Consider the following 24013-nt stretch of genomic DNA (forward strand, 5'->3'; position numbering starts at 1 on the left):
CCAGGTGTCAGACTTAACGATGGGTCATCAATATCATAAGCCCAGACTTCCGCTTTAATGGCGTTTCTCAATACACTAAGCATTAATCTATGCACGTCTGTCTATTAAAGACAAGGAGGGCACAAAATAAGGCTAAGTGTAAAGAAACCATCCTCAGAAAAAACACCCCACAATGCATAGCACACCCATTTACAACTATATTACCAGACGCCAATTATCTTTTCATAGGCCTAAAAAAAGTGGTAAACTGTACAGACCTTGAAAATGTGAGCAATGTGTTAGATAAGGTTGTCATACATATTAATATGTAAAAGGTAAGCTGTCAGCAGGTTGGTTTTGCTACGTAATCTGACAGCAGCATGAGGTGGGGACAGAGACCCTGATTCCAGTGATGTATCACTTAGTCAATCAGTGATGTGGTTGTGGTTGGATCAGGAGACACAAGACACCAAGCCCTACTAATAAAACACTGAAACGGCAAAACATAGCCTAGTAAGTGATACATCACTGGATTTGGGGTCTCTGCCCCTATATCAAATTCTTCTAATACGTAACAAAAACCTGCTGACAATTAAATTAGAAAAAAAATCATGACTTTTACTGTAAGTGTTTCAATTACCAATCACAGAGGTGAAACTCAATCTAACATTAAGAAAACTTGAGAGGTTATCAACAACTTTCAGCCAAGACCTGAAACAAGTTAAAAGAAAATTGTGATTTGTGAAGAACAGTAAAATACCGAGCAACATCCCATAAAGCTGTACAGTACACAAACCGGCCTGTGTGGCCAGCACAAGGAAAATACCACCCTGGGGCCCCCCCGTACAGTAAGACAAAAGGATAAAAACAATGCAACTGAAGAACAAGTCGCACCCTTTACTCTGGTCACTAGATATTCACAAGTCCAATGTGATACGGCTACCAGCCAGGGGGCTTTTCCTACGTACATTATTTAACAGGATCTACCTACCAGTGCAACATATAAAAAAGATCATTTTTTTTAAAGATCTTATAAAGGCACATTTTTATTCAACCGCGAAGTGTTAAACTTCATCCAAATTAAGGCATCATTCAAAATGGCCTCCTCGAAATTGAGCAGAGTCCGTATCTATACTTCATACAGAATTTTTTTTCTTTCCTTTTTTGCTATTGTTCAAAATGGAGTTTGCAAGATTCGTGAAGGTGACGGAGGGGAGGTGGAGGAGTTGTTCATTTTTGGTGAATTTGAGATGTGAAGTTCTTCAAGTTTCTTTATATAATCGTCTCGTACAGCCAGGAGCTCCATGTAACGCTGTTCCATTGGGTTTGGTTGCTATTGACAGGTAAGGTAAAAGGAAAAAAAAAAGGCAAAACAGATTATTCCAATGCACCAATAATTAGGTATTTGCTCATAAAATATTATGATCATGTGTGACAGCCCGTAGCCCCGCAGATCTGCTGTATGTTGCAAATAGTGTACTGAACAAGACCACCACAGCTCCATACACTGGATACTGGCCACGGACGAGAGCTCCAGATCAGCTTGCCCACTCCTTTTATAAGAGAACATGTGAACGATGGAAGACTGTAGACCTGACTCCTTGTCACCTCCACTGGCAGCTGGATGTAAACCGTGCACAGTGCAGTACACCGCCGTGCTATACACCGTGTAGCGGCTGCTGCCAGGTACTGCAGATCGGCTCCTGTTCAATAGAAGCTGACCTGCAGCCTGAAGCCATCACTGGCTCTCTACATTTAGCCCAGCCCTTAGGCTTCTTTCAGACTTCAGCTTTTAAAGTACGAGCTCTATCAGTTTTCAGAGTCACAGAACAAATTCACCAATGCAATGGGTCTACAAAGTTAAAAAAAAAAAAAAAAAGCAGATGAAACGTGATGGCATCCGTGTATTGTTTAATAGGTAGGATAAGCTTGGAATATTATTTTTGCATAGGTAAGAAAAGGATGAAGTGGATAATACAAATGAACCCACAGATCATAAATGGTTAAAAATGGGAGCCAGCACACGGATAGTCCATTCTTTTTTGGGTACAAGGAAAAAAAAAATTGATAGTATAAATAAGACAAGTGTTTCAACTCGTATCTATCCTCAAGTATTGCAAACGGGTCATGTTGTCCGTGCACAGGTGATGAAATGATTATTGTAAGTATCAGAAATTGTGAGGAGACGTCTCAAGGCCTTTTAGAGGTCAACACACAATCTGATCCATCCACTCAAGACAGCTCACTTTACAAGCCAGAATGAACCAATCAACGTCTACCCCTTAAAAGGGTTACTCCTAAAATCACATTTTACACAAAAGAGTAAATGCATACTTATTGCTAACATATAGACGAAGCTCAACTTGACGTTTATTTCTTGTACCTTTGTGTCTCATAGCAGAATGGGGGGACCCTATTATCTGCTAAAACTACATTTCCCAGCAGCACTTGCTTCTCCTTTACTCCTCCACAAATGCTCAACTCTCCTGCACCCTCCATAACAAAAGTGCAGAGAGGTGTTTGTTGTCTGTTGCTGACAGATCAATTTTGTGAAACTGCAAATGCTGCTCTGGGGATGCACATAGCAGAAGATAATCCTCCGTTGCATGCATCAACAGCAGCATTTCTAGTTTCACATCATTGGTCTCCCAGCAGCAGACAACAAACAACAACAGAAGCATCTCTTTCCTTTTATCCCCCTTTCGCCACAGTCTCATTCTGCAGCACATCTTAATGGTTGTGAATTTTACCCAAAACTATTGTGCCACTATTCGATCCCATCTTGTGTGCTTTCTTAATTATATGATGCCTTGCGCTAAAGTTTGGTGATATTTATTAGTTTACATAAAGACACAACGTTTACCTGCTGTCGGATTCTTGTATTCCACCTAATATAGTAATTGACCCAGAGCTCCAGGTGACGCATGCTAGCAACAGGGTACAACACTCGATTGGACTCCTTGGTGTAAAAGGGATTTATGTACTTTGACTTTTCACTGTTTATCCAGGACCACAGGGATTGTGTCTTTTCTCTAAGTTTCTAGGATAAAAGAAGCATAACATTTAGCAAATCAAAATGACAATAAAACAGGTTTCTGCTTACTCTCCAACTATATTTATGCTAGTGAGCCATTGTAAATGTAACTTCAAGATGTAATATTGCAACACCAGGGATGTAACATTAGGGCCAGAGGGGCCACTGTAACATGACCGTTTCACAATGGTGCAGCCATTGGCCTGCCGTGTGTGGCCTTTCAGCCACCCCATGTGGAAGTCATTTAAGGGCTTGTGGGCCTGGGAATGGAGTGGACAAATATCAGCAAAGCCCTGAATACAATAGTGGAAAGGAGGGCTGTGGAGTTGGAATGGAGCCCATTTTGGTGGAGTCGGTGTCGGAGTCTGTGTCATGGAAATTGAGGAGTTGGAGGTTTGGCTTACCGACTCCACAGCCCTGGTGGAAAGTTAGAGAAAAGAGGGCAAATTAAAAAAATATATATATTTTCGATATCAGATTCCCTTGATCAAATAGAAATGAGTATTTTTAATTGGCTCTTTTGTTAGTGAGGCGCTCCCATTTTACATAGACTGCTCTACAGCAGAGCGTGGAGATACTTGCCTCTTTTTCTCTCACGGACTCACAGTTAAACAAGAAAGAGCCAAATCGGCAGCTGTAGAGGTGATCCAGGATGGTGATCAGAAAATGCTCACTGAACTCAAAGGCTGTTGGAAACTAAAGGGGAAAAGAACAGCACAAGTGTTATAGGAGACAACAGACACCCAGTACGGAGGATTCCCAACAATGGCTGAACTATTTACCTGTTTAGACATTTGCCAAACGCAGTCTATGAACTGTAGGAAGATTGGGGATCTGTCGGCATCGGCGTGATTTTTATCACCGTGGCCAATTCTCTAAAATGATAAATAACAGTTTTGAACACCTTGGGAAAAAAGTAAATAAAAATAGTTTTATAGTACAATTTGTTAGTAAATAGGTGTATTTTTAGGGTGTTTTTCCTCCCCACAATAAAAGCACTGTGTATAAAACCAGCAGTTCTTAATTTATTTTTTTACTAAACATTTATTAGTGCTACAAGGGAGCGTGCACATTTGATAACAGTGCGTTACGTCTGGAGCACAGGGCATTATCGAGGCTTGTGTGTGTATTACGCGCTCAGGCAGCAGAATGATAGGTGGAGGAATATGGCAGACAGAGGCCATCAGACCGCTCATTGCCATAGCAAAGTACTGAAATCCCACAATAGTGTGTGTCAAGCGCATGCAGGGGCGCTCAGGTGGACTGTACAGCTTGCTCTTGCTGCACATGGCACATCTCCAAAGCCCATGCCAATGCCATCACATATATACAAGTCCTGATGTGGCAAGTTACAGGTCATACTGTAAAACGAACGTGTCAATGCCTAGTGATTAGCTGACAGTCCTGTGCCTTCCTATTCAATGCAAGCACTTGCCAGAGAGAAATATTTAACAGTGAATATATACGTCATCAGTTTCCATGTGACTTTCCAGGTCTCGCTACATGCAGGCCACCATTCTTCCCACATTATAATTACATGTATATGCCAGTCTGCACACAGCTCACCATCCTGGATATGGCCAATATCACATTGGTGTAACAGTCGTTTCAACTTTTATTCCAGAAATCAATATCACACAGGGGAAGAATTAACTTGTGTAATATACTTATCAGTGAAACCTGCTTCTTTCGACTCTGGGATTGATCTTTCACTTAACTAAGGGGTAAAATCTGTGTAGTTTTCATTACCGTACATACTCGAGTATAAGCCGAGATTTTCAGCTCTTTTTATAGGATAAAAATGCCCCTCTCAGATTATACTCGAGTCATTGTCCCAGGGGGTCGGCGGGGGAGGAGCGGCTGTCACATCATACTCACCTGCTCCCAACGTGGTCCCTGCATCTCCGATGGTCTCCGGCGCCCGCAGATCTTCCTGCGTTCAGCGGTCACGTGGTACCGCTCATTAAAGTAATGAATATGGACACGACTCCACTCCCATAGAAGTGGCGCGCATATTCAGTACTTTACAGGGAATCTGTCACCCCAAAAATGGCCTATAAACTGCGGCCACCGGCATCAGGGGCTTATCTACAGTATTCTGTAATGCTGTAGATAAGCCCCCGATGTATCCTGAAAGATAAGAAATAAAGGTTAGATTATACTCACCCTGGGACGGTCCCGCAGCGGTCCGGTCCGGGGCCTCCCATCTTCATACGAGGACGTTGTCTTCTTGTCTTTTTGTCGCAGCTCCTGCGCAGGCGTACTGATTTGCCCTGTTGAGGGCAGAGCAAAGTACTGCAGTGCGCAGCCACACAGGAAAGGTCAGAGAGGCCCAGCACCTGCGCACTGCAGTACTTAACTCTGCCCTCAACCTGGCAGACAAAGTACGCCTGCGCCGGAGCCACAGCGTGAAGACCAGAAGAGGACGTCATGGATTGAAGATAGGAGGCCCTGGACCACGACACCCATCAGACCGGACCGCAGCGGGACCGCCCCTGGGTGACTATAATATAAACTCTTTTTCTCATCTTTCAGGATACGTCGGGAGCTTATCTACAGCATTACAGAATTCTGTAGATAAGCCCCTGATGGCGGTGGGCTTAGTTTATAGGCCTTTTTTGGGGTGACAGATTCCCTTTAATGAGCGTTACCATGTGACCACTGAACACAGGAACAAGCTGCCGTCGCACGCTGGAGACCATCGGAAAAGCAGGGACTGCACCATACTGTCACAAATTTTGTATTTTTTTTTAAAGAAAATGTTTTCATACTTACCGATCCAAACTTATGCCCAAAACTAATCCACTCCTTTTGGACCAACACCTGAAAGCCTTCTACAGTCCTGTAGTAGCTGTCCAGCATCAGCATGGCCAGAGACGTCAGCTGTGCCGTCCGGTCCCAGCCGTCACTGCAGTGGACCACCACTGAACTTTTCCCAGAAACCACCTTATCCGCTACCTGAATGGCTCCTGTCAAGACCAGCTGAAGAGAGAAAAGAAAAAACACTCTGGTCAGTTCAAGCCACCGTAGCGGCCACTACGCCTATACTGTACACATACATTATATACTGCATACACATGCTAAGGATGAATTTACAATGATGCGGCGTCAAAGGGGTTTTAGGAAAACTTGTGTCCTTTAACTATAGATGGTTTACAAAAAACAAACAATTACTGTCCCCTGGTCCAGCACTCAGTCTCTGCTGCAGCTCCTAATGTCTGGTATTGTCTGCAGCGCTAAACTCACACAGACAGCGATGCAGTAGTTCAAGGGGCTCTCCTCAAGCCGACGGCATGATCTGCTGAGCTCACTGACTGACTGCAGCGGCAAGACTCAGCGCTAGGCCAGCTATGGACGAATAAGAGGTACAAGCAAGCCAAATGATTTCATGTAACAAACAAGCACTTTCCCGGGTGATCGACAGCTTTTTGTGAAAATTGCTAAAATCACTTGTTCTCTCAAAAACCAGCACCTATATACAGAGAAGGAAACAAATATCTGATCCCTTGCCGATTTTGTAAGTTTGCCCACTGACAAAGACATGAACAGTCTATAATTTTAAGGGTAGGTTAATTTTAACAATGAGAGATGGAATATCAAAAATAAAATCCAGAAAATCACATTGTATAAATTATATAAATGTATTTGCATTTTGCAGTGAGAAGTATTTGATCCCTCTGGCAAACAAGACTTAATACTTGGTGGCAAAACCCTTGTTGGCAAGCACAGCAGTCAGACGTTTGGTGTAGTTGATGATTAGGTTTGCGCACATGTCAGGAGGAATTGTTTTCCACTCCTCTTCGCAGATCATCTTAAATGCATTTAGATTTTGAGAACATTAGAACATGCTACATGGACCAGACACAATCTAGAGATTGTGAATAATGGCAACACCAGGTTATCGCAACTTCCTTTTATTTCTACCTGTAGTGCCACATAGAAAAGCTTCCGGCTCACCTTAATGTGCTCTAACCAGTGCGTAGACTCCAGGCTGGACAACCAGTGCGACTCCTCAACTTGTGGGAAGACGATATCTTTCAGCTTCTTGAGAGATTCTCTCATTACGTGAATGTTATGGATATCCAGAAAGACAAGTTCTGCAAATGGATATGCATCCTCGCTCTCGTAGCCCCCTCCGGTAGCCTACAGAAAAGACCAGAATAGTTATAATGATACAGTATAGATTACAGGCCCAATAACGCACGAAAACACCGGAAGCCTGTGCATAATGTAGCCATCCGCAATAGATTAATAAGTCCTAAGGCCCAATATGTAATGGTACTGTATGACATTCGCCAGCCTGCTTTACATGTACAGTGCAAGTCTAGGGAAGCCTTCCTGGCAGTAGAAATGTATTCGGAGCACTTCTCGTCTGAGCCCGGCTCCATCCAGCCACTCACAACTTGTGCTTTTCTGGCTCTTGTGATATTACTATTCCATGTTATTGTTGGATACTGTCACTTGTTGTAAGAGTCAAGGCTGCACAAATTACCATGTATGAGATATATATACATTATACATGTACACGTTGGGTTTTTCTTACTTTACTAGTAAGATACCCGTTTTGCCCATGTGTGTGCCACCACTTTTTGAATGTCATAAAATTAAATAAAAAAAAAATGTGTAAGATGGTATTCCCATCATATATGTGATGGCATATAGATGATCAGGGCCTGCATTCGTGTAGCTTCTCTCTACTCCGACAGAGTCTCTCACTTGCCATTTAGTTAGTTTTACACCTGGCGTGTCGTTATTTTCCTATATCTGATCTTTTTTATTCGTAAGATAAGGCCCTCCTGTACATAAATCAATCCACAAGGGGGAGTGATCCACAACTTCTCTGTGGGCATCTTCTCGATAGGTTTCCTCCTTGGATAATATGAGTAGATTTACATACAGGGAAGAGGCTGCCATGTCTCAGGAACGGTGAGGCACAGGAACAAAAACCAAAATGTCAGACGCAAAGGAACCATGTATACACATAACTGAAGTAATACGTCTTCCACATGCACAGACGACCCTTGTGATACGGTCAATTCCTTGGGTGAAGCCCCTTACCTTATTAGCCACAGCATTGACATTGGGCCTGGCATCGTAAATTGTCAGTTTTGAGGTTTGATTATTGGCATCTTTAATTATCTCTAGGTACCGCTCATCATCTTTATTCCGCTTGCCGCTCATACCGACTAATGGCTGACTGCACCTTGTGATAACGGACTGATTTTCTGGATGTATCCAAGACAAAACCTGTGGGGTGAAGAAATTAAGAAAGCAAAGATTATTTTGTCTTAAGATGGTGGCTCCATCACCACTCACTTCACAGCGGCAGGCGAGCAGCGCCGATGACATCCTGGTGACGGGAGCCTTAGGAGATGTGTAGAGGAGCAGTACAGATCATGCACCTGTCCTAGTCATCAGAAAAGGAGCAGTGCTCCATAAAGTGGAGAGCATGGGAACCCTCTACCGGTACACAGCGCGAGCCGCTGAGCTCCACTAACGGCTACAGCAGTGAGGCGCCAGAACACCGCGACCCGAGAAATGGAAAACCCCTTTAGTCCTTCACCAGTAGCTTCCTGACCCGCCATTACATTCTGCATGCACTAAATAGCAGGGGAGTAAAATTTTGCAGGGTTTGCACTTTTGCACTGACGATTTTCAGCACATTAATGTGCATTAGTGATTTACCATATTCGAACTTCGCTTTTGGTGAATTTATGAGAGAAATACATGAATTGATTCGGCCCAAGAATTCTATTGACAAAAATAGCAAAAAAGGCAAATTGATTTGTTTGCCCAAAATTCTAACAAGACCTGAGCACAAGGCCTGAGTACATGGCTCTCCCCACACGGCACGTCCCGGGAAAAGGAATCATCAGATTGGTAAAACTCGTGTCCTGTGATACGGAGGACTCTGATCTGCTAACAAGTTTTTAACACTTTGCTCAAATATGTTATCTTCTGTCACCGTGTTTTTCTCAGAAAAGATAGGTCCTCTCTAAAAGGGTTGGCAGTCCATAGATACTGATGACCCATCCTTGGGCTAGGTGATGAGTATCTGATGGATGGGTATGTCAGCCATGGAACCTGCACCCATCAGCTGTTATTAGCGGTGGCCAAATGTAATCACATTGAGCGGCGCCTCACTCCACAGCCCCGGTTATTGTGTAGCAGCCGCAACCAGAGCGCAGTGCACCCATCACTATTTCAGTTTTTACATCTGTAATTGCATTTAGTCCTAAAATTCATTGGGGGGGGGGACTTCTTAACGAATTCCTGGTAAATAAAAATCAAACTACAGGGTGAATCGCTCGCTACTTTACCTGTAAAAATTGCTGTAACTTCTAAATGACGATTTATCGTACTGAAGCTTGGACTGTACATACCTTGGTTGTTTTAAAGCAGGTGTTAACAATGTCCACCAGGCAAGTCTGCACGCGCCGTTCCATATTGTTTAATGTGTTACGTAGAAGGTCTGGGGTCATAGGCCTGGATTTTTCACTGGATCTGCTCTCCGAGTGCCTGTAATGTTCGTGGCTTGTTACTGTACACCAGGCCCTTCAAATGGCCCCAAAGGAAGGAATCCGGTGGTAAGGCTACGTTCACATTTGCATTGTGCGCCGCTGCGTCGGCGACGCAACGCACAACGCAAACAAAACGCACGCTAAAACGCTGCGTTTTGCGACGCATGCGTCCTTTTTTGCCGAAAGTTGGACGCAAAAAAAATGCAACTTGTTGCGTTCTATGCGCCCAACGCTTGCGGCCATGCGTCGCAAAATGCAGCACAACGCATGTCCATGCACCCCCATGTTAAATATAGGGGCGCATGACGCATGCGGCGACGCTGCGGCGACCGACCGACGCTGCGGCGCCGAACGCTAATGTGAACGTAGACTAAATCAGGCGATCTTGGTGGCCACAGTCCTTTGGAGATTACGCTCATCAAAGGCGGCTTCAATACACCGTGTGTACGGCGGATTTCGACCTCCAGACTTCTATAGAAACTCACTTTCGCACCTCTAAAGGACTCCGTTTTCCAATACGTTTTCACAATGTAAATCTCTCCTCCAAACTATCTGTACATTGTTAACCCCTTCATGACCCAGCCTATTTTGACCTTAATGACCTGGCCGTTTTTTGCAATTCTGACCAGTGTCCCTTTATGAGGTAATAACTCAGGAACGCTTCAACGGATCCTAGCGGTTCTGAGATTGTTTTTTCGTGACATATTGGGCTTCATGTTAGTGGTAAATTTAGGTCGATAATTTTTGCGTTTATTTGTGAAAAAAATGCAAATTTGGCTAAAATTTAGAAAATTTTGCAATTTTCAAATTTTGAATTTTTATTCTGTTAAACAACAGAGTTATATGACACAAAATAGTTAATCAATAACATTACCCACATGTCTACTTTACATCAGCACAATTTTGGAAACAACATTTTTTTTGCTAGGAAGTTATAAGGGTTAAAATTTGACAAGCAATTTCTCATTTTTACAACGAAATTTACAAAACCATTTTTTTTAGGGACCACCTCACATTTGAAGTCAGTTTGAGGGGTCTATATGGCTGAAAATACCCAAAAGTGACACCATTCTAAAAACTGCACCCCTCAAGGTGCTCAAAACCACATTCAAGAAGTTTATTAACCCTTCAGGGGCTTCACAGCAGCAGAAGCAACATGGAAGGAAAAAATTAACATTTAAATTTTTTGTCACAAAAATGATCTTTTATCAACAATTCTTTTATTTTCCCAAGGGTAAAAAGAGAAACTGGACCCCAAAAGTTATTGCACAATTTGTCCTGAGTACACCGATACTCCATATGTGGGGGGACCACTGTTTGGGCGCAAGACAGGGCTCGGAAGGGAAGGAGCGCCATTTGACTTTTTGAATGAAAAATTGGCTCCAATCTTTAGCGGACACCATGTCGCGTTTGGAGAGCCCCTGTGTGCCTAAACATTGGAACTCCCCCACAACTGACCCCATTTTGGAAACTAGACCCCCAAGGAGCTTATCTAGATGCATAGTGAGCACTTTGAACCCCCAGGTGCTTCACAAATTGATCCGTAAAAATTAAAAAGTACTTTTTTTTTTTTTTTTCACAAAAAAATTCTTTTATCCTCAATTTTTTCATTTTCACATGGGCAACAGGATAAAATGGATCCTAAAATGTGTTGGGCAATTGCTTTTGAGTACGCCGATACCTCATATGTGGTCACAAACCACTGTTTGTGCACACGGCAAGGCTCGGAAGGGAAGGAGCGCCATTTTACTTTTGAATGAAAAATTAGCTCCAATCGCTAGCGGACACCATGTCGCGTTTGGAGAGCCCCTGTGTGCCTAAACATTGGAGCTCCCCCACATGTGACCCCATTTTGGAAACTAGACCTCCCATGGAACTAATCTAGATGTGCGGTGACCACTTTAAACCCCCAAGTGCTTCACAGAAGTTTATAACGCAGAGCTGTGAAAATAAAAAAACATTTTTCTTTCCTCAAAAATTATTTTTTAGCAAGCAATTTTTTAGTTTCACAAGGGTAGCAGGAGAAATTGGACCCCAAAAGTTATTGTCCAGTTTGTCGTGAGTACACTGATACCCCATATGTGGGGGCGGGAACCACTGTTTGGGCACACGTCGGGGCTCGGAAGGGAAGTAGTGACGTTTTGGAATGCAGACTTTGATGGAATGGTCTGCGGGCGTCACGTTGCGTTTGCAGAGCCCCTGATGTGCCTAAACAGTAGAAACACCCCATAAGTGACCCCATTTTGGAAACTAGACCCCCCTGATAAACCTGATGGAAAACTGCTACGAATCCGGAGCGGCCAATCCGCTGCGGATCCACAGCCAACTCCACACCGTGTGCACATAGCCTAATTCTAACCCTAACCCTAGTTCTAACCCTAACCCTAACCCTAGTTCTAACCCTAACCCTAGCCCTCACCCTAACCCTAACCCTAATGCTAACCCTAGCCTTAACCCTAACCCTAGTGCACAAAAAAAAAAAAATGTCTTTATTTTATTATTGTCCCTACCTATGGGGGTGATAAAGGGGGGGGGGGTTCATTTACTATTTTTTTTATTTTGATCACTGTGATAAGTTTATCACAGTGATCAAAATATACCTGGAACGAATCTGCCGGCCAATTCGGCGGGCGCACTGCATATGCGCCCGCCATTTTGGAAGATGGCGGCGCCCATGGAGAAGACAGACGGACTCTGGGAGGCTCGGTAAGTATGAAGAGGGGGGATCGGAGCACAGGCGGGTGGATCGGAGCACGGGGGAGCGGGCAGGAGGACGGGGGGAGCGGACAGGCGGACGGAGGGGACTACAGGACAGAACGGAGGACTGGGGAGGCGATCGGTGGCTGTGGGGGGGGGCACATCAGGGTTTCCAGCCATGGCCGATGATATTGCAGCATCGGCCATGGCTGGATTGTAATATTTCACCATTTTTTATAGGTGAAATATTACGAATTGCTCTGATTGGCTGTTGAAAGTGCAACAGCCAATCAGAGCGATCGTAGCCACGAGGGGGTGAAGCCACCCCCCCTGGGCTGAAGCACCACTCCCCTTGTCCCTGCAGACCAGGTGAAATTGGAGTTAACCCTTTCACCCGATCTGCAGGGACGCGATCCCTCCATGACGCCACATAGGCGTCACAGGTCGGGAAGGGGTTAATAAATGAAGGAGGAATTCGGCAGGAATCACATTCAAGCCCCGCACACAAACTACCCGCGCAAAAAGGTGTGCAGCAGGTCTATCGTGTAGTGGAGATGACCGGCGGGGTGACAAGTCAGCAAGACCATTCGGAACGAGGAAATTTCTCATCACTGTCTCTGTGGTTCATTGGTTCCTGAGCAGTGAGCGTGCAAAGTCCAAATTTCAGTACAGTTGACCATCTCTTTTAGAAGTTGCAGCGATTTTTCGGTGTAAAGTAGCGAGTGAATCACCCTGTATAACACCAGTTTGGCTACAGAAACGCAATGTACAAAAGTGCTAGGTATGGGAGGTTGCCAATAAAAACACACAATGGAGGGTAGCTACGCGAGGTAGATCCCCCAGTCATATTTAAAAAGGAAAATGCTGTCAAAAAATGAGATATTTAAAACCAGGTTTTACAGCTTCACATTTTAATTTTGACTTTTTTCATATGATTAAAAAAAAAAAAAAAAATCCGGTGTGAATATTGCAACAGTTCTAATTTTTAGCTTAAGAAATGATTGTGCTATATAGTGGGGGAGAAGAGGAAAGATCCAAAAAGAAAAAATACCAATACTCAACACAAATTGATTTAAAGCACCACTCCAGTGTTTTTTTATTTTACCGCTAGAGTGGTGCAACTAATCCAAGCTCCCTGCCCCTAGTCTTACACTTACCAGCCGCTGTTATCATCTGTTATAGGTGCCACTCAGGCTCATCTCCAGCAGTTTACAACCTGTGGGATAGCCCCAGTATTTGCTGGACGGATCTCAATGTAAGTCTATGAGGAAGAACGAGTCCAGTATGAGGACCTCAGACTTACACAGAGCTCATGACCGTTACTTCCGGGCCAGTCAGAAGTTGCGGTCACAAGATGGAAACTTTGGACCGGAGTGACACAGATAAAAGGTGAAGATGGTGGCTGGCGAGTATAATACTAGGGTCAGGGAGCTTCGATTAGTTGCATCTCTCCTGTGTGTTGCTTTAAAGAAGCACTCATCAAAATGTTTCTCCTTTTAACACACTGCAATCATATTATACAGCACTGGGTACTTACAATTGCTCATTTTGACTTTCTACCAGTTAATTCTTCTCTTTTCCATTAGGTCACATTATAAAAAATTATTTTCCATTATATCACATTACTAAAAACTGACTAGCTGAATCCTTCTAGGCTTTATGCAGAAACAGGAGGTCAATTTTCCCTGTATGGGTCACTACAAAAGTCAATGGCAGAGGGGGAAGGAGGAGAGCAGCTGGGTCAGGAGTTGAGGAGAGGAATAATTTCGGCAGGGACAAGAGACGTCCTGTTTCTATATGGAGCAGAGAAAAATTAATTGAGTAGAAAGGTAAAATGAGCAATTGTAAGTGCACAGTGCTATATAATTTGTGACTGCAATATATTAAGAAGACAACAATTTTGATGAGAGGAGAGGATGACAAGTGCTTCCTTAAACAAAAGGTAAGTGATAATAAAAGTTTACATAAAAGGGAAGCCATTTAATTTACCGGGTTCAATTGCTAACTCTTGCACATACCGGAATCCTGTTCCTGGACCTGAAGGCAGCAACTTTCCTGAGATCATCATCTGTGGCATTAAATGGGACTATTAACAGAGGAGGGTAGGTGTCACAGAATTCATACTTTTGATTCATAAAGGTTAATCTCCAATTATCGTTCGGTAAACCCTGGGGTAAAAGGAGGAGAAAAAAAAAAAAGGTAATGATAGTAATTTCACTTCTTGGCATTATTTTTGTAATTGCATGTGGAGCATGTAACCACAGGGTGGTGATCAAATCTCACAATATGAAGGCCATCTGCCTCACACAGTATAGGAGGGGGGACAGGACACAAAAGACACATACCAGGCCCAACATTTCACACCATGATCTTCAATAGCATCCGTGAGCAGGCGCATGGTGTGAAGAGAGCCGGGAGGTGTATCTGAGCCCTAAGTGGAAATGTACAGACACAGAATGGGTGTAATCGCTTTAATGGCATAATCATTGAAAATGCTCGGAGGGCGGAGCGGCCATTGAGCTGGCAGCTGTTGTACTAACAGGCTGACTCAACCTGGGCAGGGAGCCCGGAGCCGCGCTCATCCCACATGGAAGTTTTATGTGAACCTCTCACTGCTTTGTGTCGTCAGCCTGACACAGATGAGGGCGGTAGAAAACCTTCTATAAATGACGGCAGTATTAATTGTCAGGCTGTGACACGTGACCTGTCACAATATAAGCTCTAGTACAATCTGCCCGTCATATGTATTACACGCCACAAGGCCAGACAGTCCCAGCTCACGCCCAAAGAGTACAACGTGCACCCTCATTTTATCCGTCGCCCCCTTACTGGATAGAAAAGTCTCACTTGTATAAAATGTATATTCTCTGTCGTGGTTATAGAAGTCTGTTACTGGCATTGTGGCCTACAGTGGTCTGTAAACCTTCTATCAGCGGGTTTATGCTATGTAATCTCAGAGCAGCATGATGTACGGACAGAGACCCCGATGCCAGCGATGTGTTACCTACTGGGCTGTGTGCCGATGTGCCAATAAAATCAGTGTTTTATCAGCAGGAGATTATCACTACAGGACTACGCGTTTCATGCTTCCCAGTCAACTGCTGTGTGCAACCCCGCCCCCAATACGGATTGGCAGCTTTCTGTGTACACTGAATGGGGAGAAAGTAGCCAATCAGGGGTATGGGCGGGGTTATACAGGGCTCAGCATTCTCAGCACTGCTAGATCTGCAGCAAATAAAACCGTGATTGCATCAAAATGACAGCAAAGAGCCCAGAAAGCGACATAGCTGGAATCACGGTTTCAGGCCCTACATCATGCCGCACTCAGATTACAGAGCAAAACACTTGCTGATGGATTCCTTTTAAGGTGTTGTACCTTGCATTATCCACTTTCTATCATCATGTTTTGTTTTCTATTGAGCGTCTTATAAAAGGCTTACGGTATTTTATTCATTAAATTAAAAAAATCCAGTGCAATTCCACCATTGTTTTTTTTACAATGTTTACTGGACATGATTTTCTGGGTCGGGTAAAAATAAATGAAAAACTATAGAAGTTTGTGGTCACCGTTAAGAGATGAAAATGTTCATATACATTTGTATATATATAAAAAAAAGTGATATGATAGATTGGTTCGCGTTATTAGTTTACCAGACCAGTAACTTTATTTTTACGTAGATGAAGTTGGAGGAAGACTTGTTTTTTGTGTGGAAAGCTGACTTTTTTCTTTTTACTGATACCATTATGAGGTATGTGACATTTTGGTTCCTTTTTATTGCAGTTTAAAAAGTGTGCCAACTGAAAAAAAAAATGCAAATCTGGCTTTTCAGTGATTCACAGTGGGAACATTTTCAGGAAAACTTACACTTTATTCACTGAAATCCCTGTTTGTATGCATACAAGTCCAGTGGGTGTTCCTAATTTGTGAGTGACAGTCTTCCCTGCATATGTAGAGATAGCTGTCAATCACTGGTAGCACTGCCCACTGGACTCCTACATACAAACATCAGGAATTTCAATAGAAAAGATTCAGCAGGACTTCTATTTTATCTAACAATCCTGCTCAGCTTATTCTCTGTACCATGCTGTCCCCATATCGGACTCGTGTACAATGGAGCAGGTCCTTTTTAAACTTACAGGGGTGCGTGGTGTCTATTCTTAAAAAAGTGCAATACGCAGGTATGTTTGTCCAGAAAGCAGATATATGACAGGTTGGTTTGCAGGAACCTTACATTGTCATGCTTTAGTTGCCCTCCCATGCGTTCTTGTGATGAAGAGGAAAAATCCTTTGGCAAATACTTTAGTAGTTAGGCCTATTCTACATAAAGGGCCCGATTCATCATTGCATTTGGACTTTTTTTTTTTCTTTTTAAAGTAGTGTTTTTGGTGTGTTTCTTTTGTGCCTTATTCTTCCTTAAAGGGGAAATCTGAGACTCTGGGAAAAAAAAAAAATGTTTTATTGACAGACCGTGGCTTCCAACATCATTCTGATTGAAGGCTCCCCTAGTTACGTAGAGAGAATCTGGATGTCAATCAGAATGACGTCAGAAGTCCTGCCCTGTCAACAGAGTGGAGCAGAAAAGATGGCCGACCCTTGGGCCATGCTGTTTCGGCTAGCGGAACGGGGCGCCCGCTGACCTCCCGTGTCTCCACAAAGGGTAATGAATATATAGTCGGATCTGTAACCAGATTTCACAATATAGACTCCATGCTGCATCCTATAGACCTTACACCTGATGAGTCTGATTTACTTACTTTGAGAATCCATGCCAGAAGGGCTATATGATCCTAGAATATTGGAAATGCTGCATGTCCATCATTATACAGTACAGACCAAAAGTTTGGACACACCTTCTCATTTTAAGATTTTTCTGTATTTTCATGACTATGAAAATTGTACATTATCACTGAAGGCATCAAAACTATGAATTAACACACGTGGAATTATATACTTAACAAAAAAGTGTGAAACAACTGAAATTATGTCTTATATTCTAGGTTCTTCAAAGTAGCCACCTTTTGCTTTGATGACTGCTTTGCACACTCTTGGCATGCTCTTGATGAGCTTCAAGAGGTAGTCACCGGGAATGGTCTTCCAACAATCTTGAAGGAGTTCCCAGAGATACTTAGCACTTGTTGGCCCTTTTGCCTTCACTCTGCGGTCCAGCTCACCCCAAGCCATCTCGATTGGGTTCAGGTCTGGTGACTGTGGAGGCCAGGTCATCTGGCGCAGCACCCCATCACTCTCCTTCTTGGTCAAATAGCCCTTACAAAGCCTGGATTTGTGTTTGGGGTCATTGTCCTGTTGAAAAATAAATGATGGTCCAACTAAACGCAAACCGGATGGAATAGCATGCCGCTGCAAGATGCTGTGGTAGCCATGCTGGTTCAGTATGCCTTCAATTTTGAATAAATCCCCAACAGTGCCACCAGCAAAGCACCCCCACACCATCACACCTCCTCCTCCTCCATGCTTCATGGTGGGAGCCAGGCACGTAGAGTCCATCCGTTCACCTTTTCTGCGTCGCACAAAGACACAGTGGTTGGACCCAAAGATCTCAAATTTGGACTCATCAGACCAAAGCACAGATTTCCACTGGTCTATTGTCCATTCCTTGTGTTCTTTAGCCCAAACAAGTCTCTTCTGCTTGTTGCCTGTCCTTAGCAGTGGTTTCCTAGCAGCTATTTTACCATGAAGGCTTGCTGCACAAAGTCTCCTCTTAACAGTTGTTGTAGAGATGTGTCTGCTGCTAGAACTCTGTGTGGCATTGACCTGGTCTCTAATCTGAGCTGAGGTTAACCTGCGATTTCTGAGGCTGGTGACTCGGATAAACTTATCCTCAGAAGCAGAGGTGACTCTTGGTCTTCCTTTCCTGGTTCGGTCCTCATGTGAGCCAGTTTCTTTGTAGCGCTTGATGGTTTTTGCCACTGCACTTGGGGACACTTTCAAAGTTTGCCCAATTTTTTCGGACTGACGGACCTTCATTTCTTAAAGTAATGATGGCCACTCGTTTTTCTTTACTTAGCTGCTTTCTTTTTTCTTGCCATAATACAAATTCTAACAGTCTATTCAGTAGGACTATCAGCTGTGTATCCACCAGACTTCTGCGCAACACACCTGATGGTTCCAACCCCATTTATAAGGCAAGAGATCCCACTTATTAAACCTGACAGGGCACACCTGTGAAGTGAAGACCATTCCTGGTGACTACCTCTTGAAGCTCATCAAGAGAATGCCAAGAGTGTGCAAAGCAGTCATCAAAGCAAAAGGTGGCTACTTTGAAGAACCTAGAATATAAGATATAATTTCAGTTGTTTCACACTTTTTTGTTAAGTATATAATTCCACATGTGTTAATTCATAGTTTTGATGCCTTCAGTGTGAATTTACAATTTTCGTAGTCATGAAAATACAGAAAAATCTTTAAATGAGAAGGTGTGTCCAAACTTTTGGTCTGTACTGTATATTCAATATGCTATATTTACACAAAACTGGATAACAGCAAAAAAAAAGTGAATGTCCTGGGGAGCCATAGTCAGGAGAAGGAGCATTTCCCTTACCTGCCTGTAAAATTCTTTTACAGGGTCATATAAATCCCAGCCGTTCATAGGAAACCTTTCTTCACTTACAAATGCAAACAATTGCTGAAATAAAACCAGAAAAAAAAACAGCATTAGAAGACATTATACAAAGCGCGCTGTGGGACGAGTCATTTTTTAAAATCCCACTAATTTGGGGGCGATTTAACAGGAATAGACATGTTATATGTCATTCTCCATGCAGTTTACAGAATGAGTTCACAGGTTCCGACGATTACGGAAAAACCAAGCAAGTCTTTTTTTTTGTTTTTTTGTTTAATCACTACTACAAAAAATAAGAAAATGGGGTTTTTTTTCTGCGCATTTTTATAAACAAACTTTGCACATTACTGATCATTAAAGATATAAATTGAAATCTAATGAGGAGTTAAGATGAAGTTGTACTATATGCATAAGTGGAAAACCCAGTAGATACAGACGTGACACCTGAAACTCCCCACCTCTGCAGCTGTGTACAAGGGAATCTCCCCTACCAAACATTACTTCTGGCAGCAAGAGATCCCAAGAGGGCTGTCTGCACAGTGACTGAGCTCAAAGCTGGGCAAAAGACTAAAAAGAGCAGTTTTATCACAACATTGTTGTGAAGGGGCAGTGAAAACAACACTATTATCTTGCCTTGTAAACAGGTGGACGATCTTACAATGAAAGAGCAAAACGCTTGTTCACCAGGTGAAATGATCTTTTGTGCAACATAAAATAAAGAAAAAAACAAACAAACAAAAGAAACTAAAATCAGTTCTTGGAGTCATCCTGTGTAAACAGGACTCTTAGAACGAGAACTCTGCCAGCCTATGTGCTGGTATAGATCACTCAGTGAGCATCATTTGCTTTAGTCTTAGTCTGTAAATATGCATTTAAATGGCCGCTGATGGGTAGAAGTTTACTGATCTGCGGTCGTATCATGCCGCCATTCAGTCTGTGTAAACGGACCCCAAGGCTGACCATACCCATTAGTTGACTGTCGTTCATCCGACATAGTCTCAGCCGACTCTCCCAGACACAGGAGGGTTCGCACGGCCGAGCGCTCCCGGTTTCTTTATGAGAAAGCCACCATCTTATCTCAGTGAGAATACATCAGTAGTCCAAAATCAGAAATGCGAAATCGATGTCTCTCCCAGCCTTCAACGGCCAGAGCTCCCATACACAGACCAAAGGCCGAACAGGTCGACATCGGCAGGTGAGCGGCCATTAGTCTAATATGTACGGGGGCATTAATTGCCCTAAATGTGGCAGCCCCTACTGGCCAGCACTGGCATACAGCACCTAGGACACCGGTTTGGCGGATCCACAGTGGGTGCACCATGCGGTCGTCTTCCAAATGCAGATTACTCCAGACTAAACCTCTAATACCCAGCCCACAATACAACACGTGGTCGTTTTATATGTATGTGTCAATTTCACAAGACTGCATGGCGGCGTCCACAGCGCTCGCTAGGGGAGAAAAAAAAAAGGAGTCTTGTAATCAAAGTGTTTGCAAGAGAAGAATAAGGGAAGGATAATGTGTAGAGAAAGCAATCCGAACAATGTGTCTACTGCTGGGCTGCGAATGACAGATTTGCTGTGATCAGTATCTTTCCTCAGCACGGCAATTTCTGCACAAAGAAACATCTCCTTTACTTCCAACAATTTCTTACTGCGCCATCACTTAACACATGTAAAAGACGGGTAAGCTACAAATAGGTGGAGTCTGCACAGGGCGAGGAGTCAACAAATGGTACGATACAAGGAAAAACAAGGGTTAAAGGGAAGTGATCACGAGAAAATTAACTATTTATAATCAGGTGGCTTTTTTTTTTTTTTTTTTTTTTTAAATTAATATGCATTTTTTCCCACACCATGATCTTTATTAAGAAAACAAAATGATTAATCTTGCAGTTTTCACACTGTCCACTAGGGCAAAATTAGACCCATTTTTCCTGTCCTTTCAGGTAGAATTCCAGGAGGCCGCTATCAGAGCCAGGAATACAGGTGATATACACACCTGATAACACCGGATCCAGCAGTCACAACAGGCGAAGTCACAGCTCGCCTGCTCCCCCTCCCTGAACAATTGACCTTTGCACTCACTCAGATGCATCAACACAAATAGATAGGGTCAGTATATGATCCTTGCTGCTAATGTGCATGTGCATTTCCTGAAACAGTAAGTAAGGACCTATGAAAGCCCCAGTGACCGGTGTGAAAATAGCAAGATTTTATTTTTACATTTTGAATACGGGTAAAGATTTGAAAAAAATAAAAAATATACAGAAAATACATTTATTACAACTAAATTAAATTGAGTTAGAGCTGTCCTATGCATCAAACAATGGTAAAAGGGTTGAAAGTCATTCCACAGGCTGTGCCGTACATGTGCACAATGTGGGTCCTGCATATATTATACATTTACGGCATTTCTTGTGACTCATACATACACCAGGCTAAAATCCATCTCACTCACATGCGAGCCAAACTTTATTTTTAAAAGTTCCCTTAGGGGACTTGAACCTGTGATCTTCAGATCGCTTACACCAGTGATTTTCAACCTTTTTTGAGCCGCGGCACACTTTTTATACTTAAAAAATCCCGGGGCACACCACCAACCAAAATGGCACAAAATGACACTAAAACAGTACATATTCTACATATAGTTAATAATAGATTCTAAATGTATTTATACTCACTCAGTGTGAAACCTGGGCCTGTTTCGGGATATCCTGGCAGGAATGGTGGAAAGACACACACGAAGCTCTTCCTCAACAGTTCTCAGTCTCTCCCTGTTTTTAGGGTTTTTTTGTGCACATGCCCTAACCCTAACCCTACCCCTACCCCTACCCCTAGTGGAAAAAGAAAAAAAAATATTTTCTTTTTTTTATTATTATTGTCCCTACCTATGGGGGTGATAAGGGGGGGGGGGGGGGGGTCATTTACTATTTTTTTTTATTTTGATCACTGAGATATAACCTATCTCAGTGATCAAAGTATACCTGGAACGAATCTGCCAGCCGGCAGATTCGGCGGGCGCACTGCGCATGCGCCCGCCATTTTGGGAGATGGCGGCGCCCATGGAGAAGACGGACGGACACCGGGAGGCCCGGTAAGTATGAGGGGGGGGATCGGAGCATGGGGGGTGGATCGGAGGACGGGGGGTGGCATCGGAGCACGGGGGGAGCGGGCAGGAGGACGGGGGAGCGGACAGGACGGGGGAGCGGACAGGACGACGGAGGGGAGCGGAGCACCGGACGGAGGACCGGAGAGGAGATCGGTGGTGGTGGTGGGGGGGTACATAAGTGTTTCCAGCCATGGCCGATGATATTGCAGCATCGGCCATGGCTGGATTGTAATATTTCACCAGTTTTTTTAGGTGAAATGTTACAAATCGCTCTGATTGGCTGTTGAAAGTGAAACTGCCAATCAGAGCGATCGTAGCCACGAGGGGGTGAAGCCACCCCCCCTTGGGTGAAGTACCACTCCCCCTGTCCCTGCAGATCGGGTGAAATTGGAGTTAACCCTTTCACCCGATCTGCAGGGACGCGATCATTCCATGACGCCACATAGGCTTCATGGGTCGGATTGGCACCGACTTTCATGACGCCTATGTGGCGTCAAAGGTCGGGAAGGGGTTAACCCCTTCCCGACCCATGACGCCACGTAGGCGTCATGAAAACCCGTGCCAATCCGACCCATGACGCCTATGTGGCGTCATGGAATGATCGCGTCCCTGCAGATCGGGTGAAGGGGTTAACTCCTATTTTACCCGATCTGCAGGGAGAGGGGGAGTGGTACTTCAGCCCAGGGGGGGTGGCTTCACCCCCCGTGGCTACGATCGCTCTGATTGGCTGTTGAAAGTGAAACTGCCAATCAGAGCGATTTGTAATATTTCACCTAAAAAAATGGTGAAATATTACAATCCAGCCATGGCCGATGCTGCAATATCATCGGCCATGGCTGGAAATACTGAAGTACCCCCCCCCACGCCCACCGATCGCCCCCCCCGTCCTCTGTTATGGGGTCCGGTCCCCTCCGTCCGCCTGCCGGCTCCCCCGTCCTCCTGTCCGCTCCCTCCTTGCCCAGACCCACCCCCCCTGTGCTCCGTTCCCCCCCCCCGTGCTCCGATCCACCCCCCCACCACCCCTTCATACTTACCGATCCTCCCGGTGTCCGTCCGTCTCCTCGCTGGGCGCCGCCATGTTGGAAAATGGCGGGCGCATGCTCAGTGCGCCCGCCGAATCTGCCAGTCGGCAGATTCCTTACAGGTACATTTTGATCGCTGTGGTAGGTTCTATCACAGCGATCAAAATAAAAAAATAATAAATAACCCCCCCCCCCCTTTATCACCCCCATAGGGACAATAATAAAATAAAGAATTTTTTTTTTTTTTTTTTCCTCTAGGGTTAGGATTAGAACTAGGGTTAGAACTAGGGGTAGGGTTAGGGGTAGGGTTAGGGTTACGGGTAGGGTAATTAGGGGTAGGGTTATGGCATGTGCACACAGAGCGGATCGGCCGTGGATCCGCAGCGGATCGGCCGCGGATCCGCAGCGGATCGGCAGCGGATCGGACGCGGATCGGACGCGGATCCGCAGCGGATCGGCCGCGGATCCGCAGCGGATCGGCCGCGGATCCGCAGCGGATTGGCAGCGGATCCGCAGCGGATTGGCAGCGGATCCGCAGCGGATGGGCCGCGGATCGGCAGCGGATCCGCAGCGGATTGGCAGCGGATCCGCAGCGGATCGGCCGCGGATCCGCAGCGGATCGGCAGCGGATTGGCAGCGGATCCGCAGCGGATCGGCCGCGGATCCGCAGCGGATCGGCAGCGGATTGGCAGCGGATCCGCAGCGGATCGGCCGCGGATCCGCAGCGGATCGGCAGCGGATCCGCAGCGGATCGGCAGCGGATCCGCAGCAGATTGGCAGCGGATCCGCAGCGGATGGGCCGCGGATCGGCAGCGGATCCGCAGCAGATTGGCAGCGGATCCGCAGCGGATTCGCAGCGGATCCGCAGCGGATTGGCCGCGGATCCGCAGCGGATTGGCCGCTGCGAATTCGAAGCAGTTTTCCATCAGGTTTACAGTACCATGTACACCTAAGGAAAACCAAATCCGCTGTGCCCATGGTGCGGAAAATTCCGTGCAGAAACGCTGCGTTGTATTTTCCGCAGCATGTCAATTCTTTGCGCGGATTCCGCAACGTTTTACACCTGTTCC

At 44.7% G+C, this 24013-nt stretch overlaps 1 protein-coding gene across 4 annotated transcripts in view; it reads right to left on the reverse strand.

Moving 5' to 3' along the window:
* Positions 1–1001: 1001 nt before the first annotated feature.
* Positions 1002–24013, reverse strand: part of MTM1 (myotubularin 1) — a 90958-nt gene continuing 67946 nt past the window's right edge. For all 4 annotated transcript variants that reach the window (XM_077285234.1, XM_077285232.1, XM_077285233.1 and 1 more), the window contains exons 7-15: positions 18792–18875; positions 14250–14399; positions 8072–8260; positions 6971–7156; positions 5789–5995; positions 3796–3888; positions 3596–3709; positions 2843–3019; positions 1002–1312 (exon numbers count right to left, since the gene is read on the reverse strand). In XM_077285234.1, the coding sequence (XP_077141349.1) occupies positions 1154–1312; positions 2843–3019; positions 3596–3709; positions 3796–3888; positions 5789–5995; positions 6971–7156; positions 8072–8260; positions 14250–14399; positions 18792–18875 (1359 nt within the window). In that variant the 3' untranslated portion in view covers positions 1002–1153. The remainder of the gene's footprint in view (positions 1313–2842; positions 3020–3595; positions 3710–3795; positions 3889–5788; positions 5996–6970; positions 7157–8071; positions 8261–14249; positions 14400–18791; positions 18876–24013) is intronic.

Source organism: Ranitomeya variabilis, chromosome 2, assembly GCF_051348905.1.
Source record: "Ranitomeya variabilis isolate aRanVar5 chromosome 2, aRanVar5.hap1, whole genome shotgun sequence".
Lineage (NCBI taxonomy): Eukaryota > Metazoa > Chordata > Amphibia > Anura > Dendrobatidae > Ranitomeya > Ranitomeya variabilis.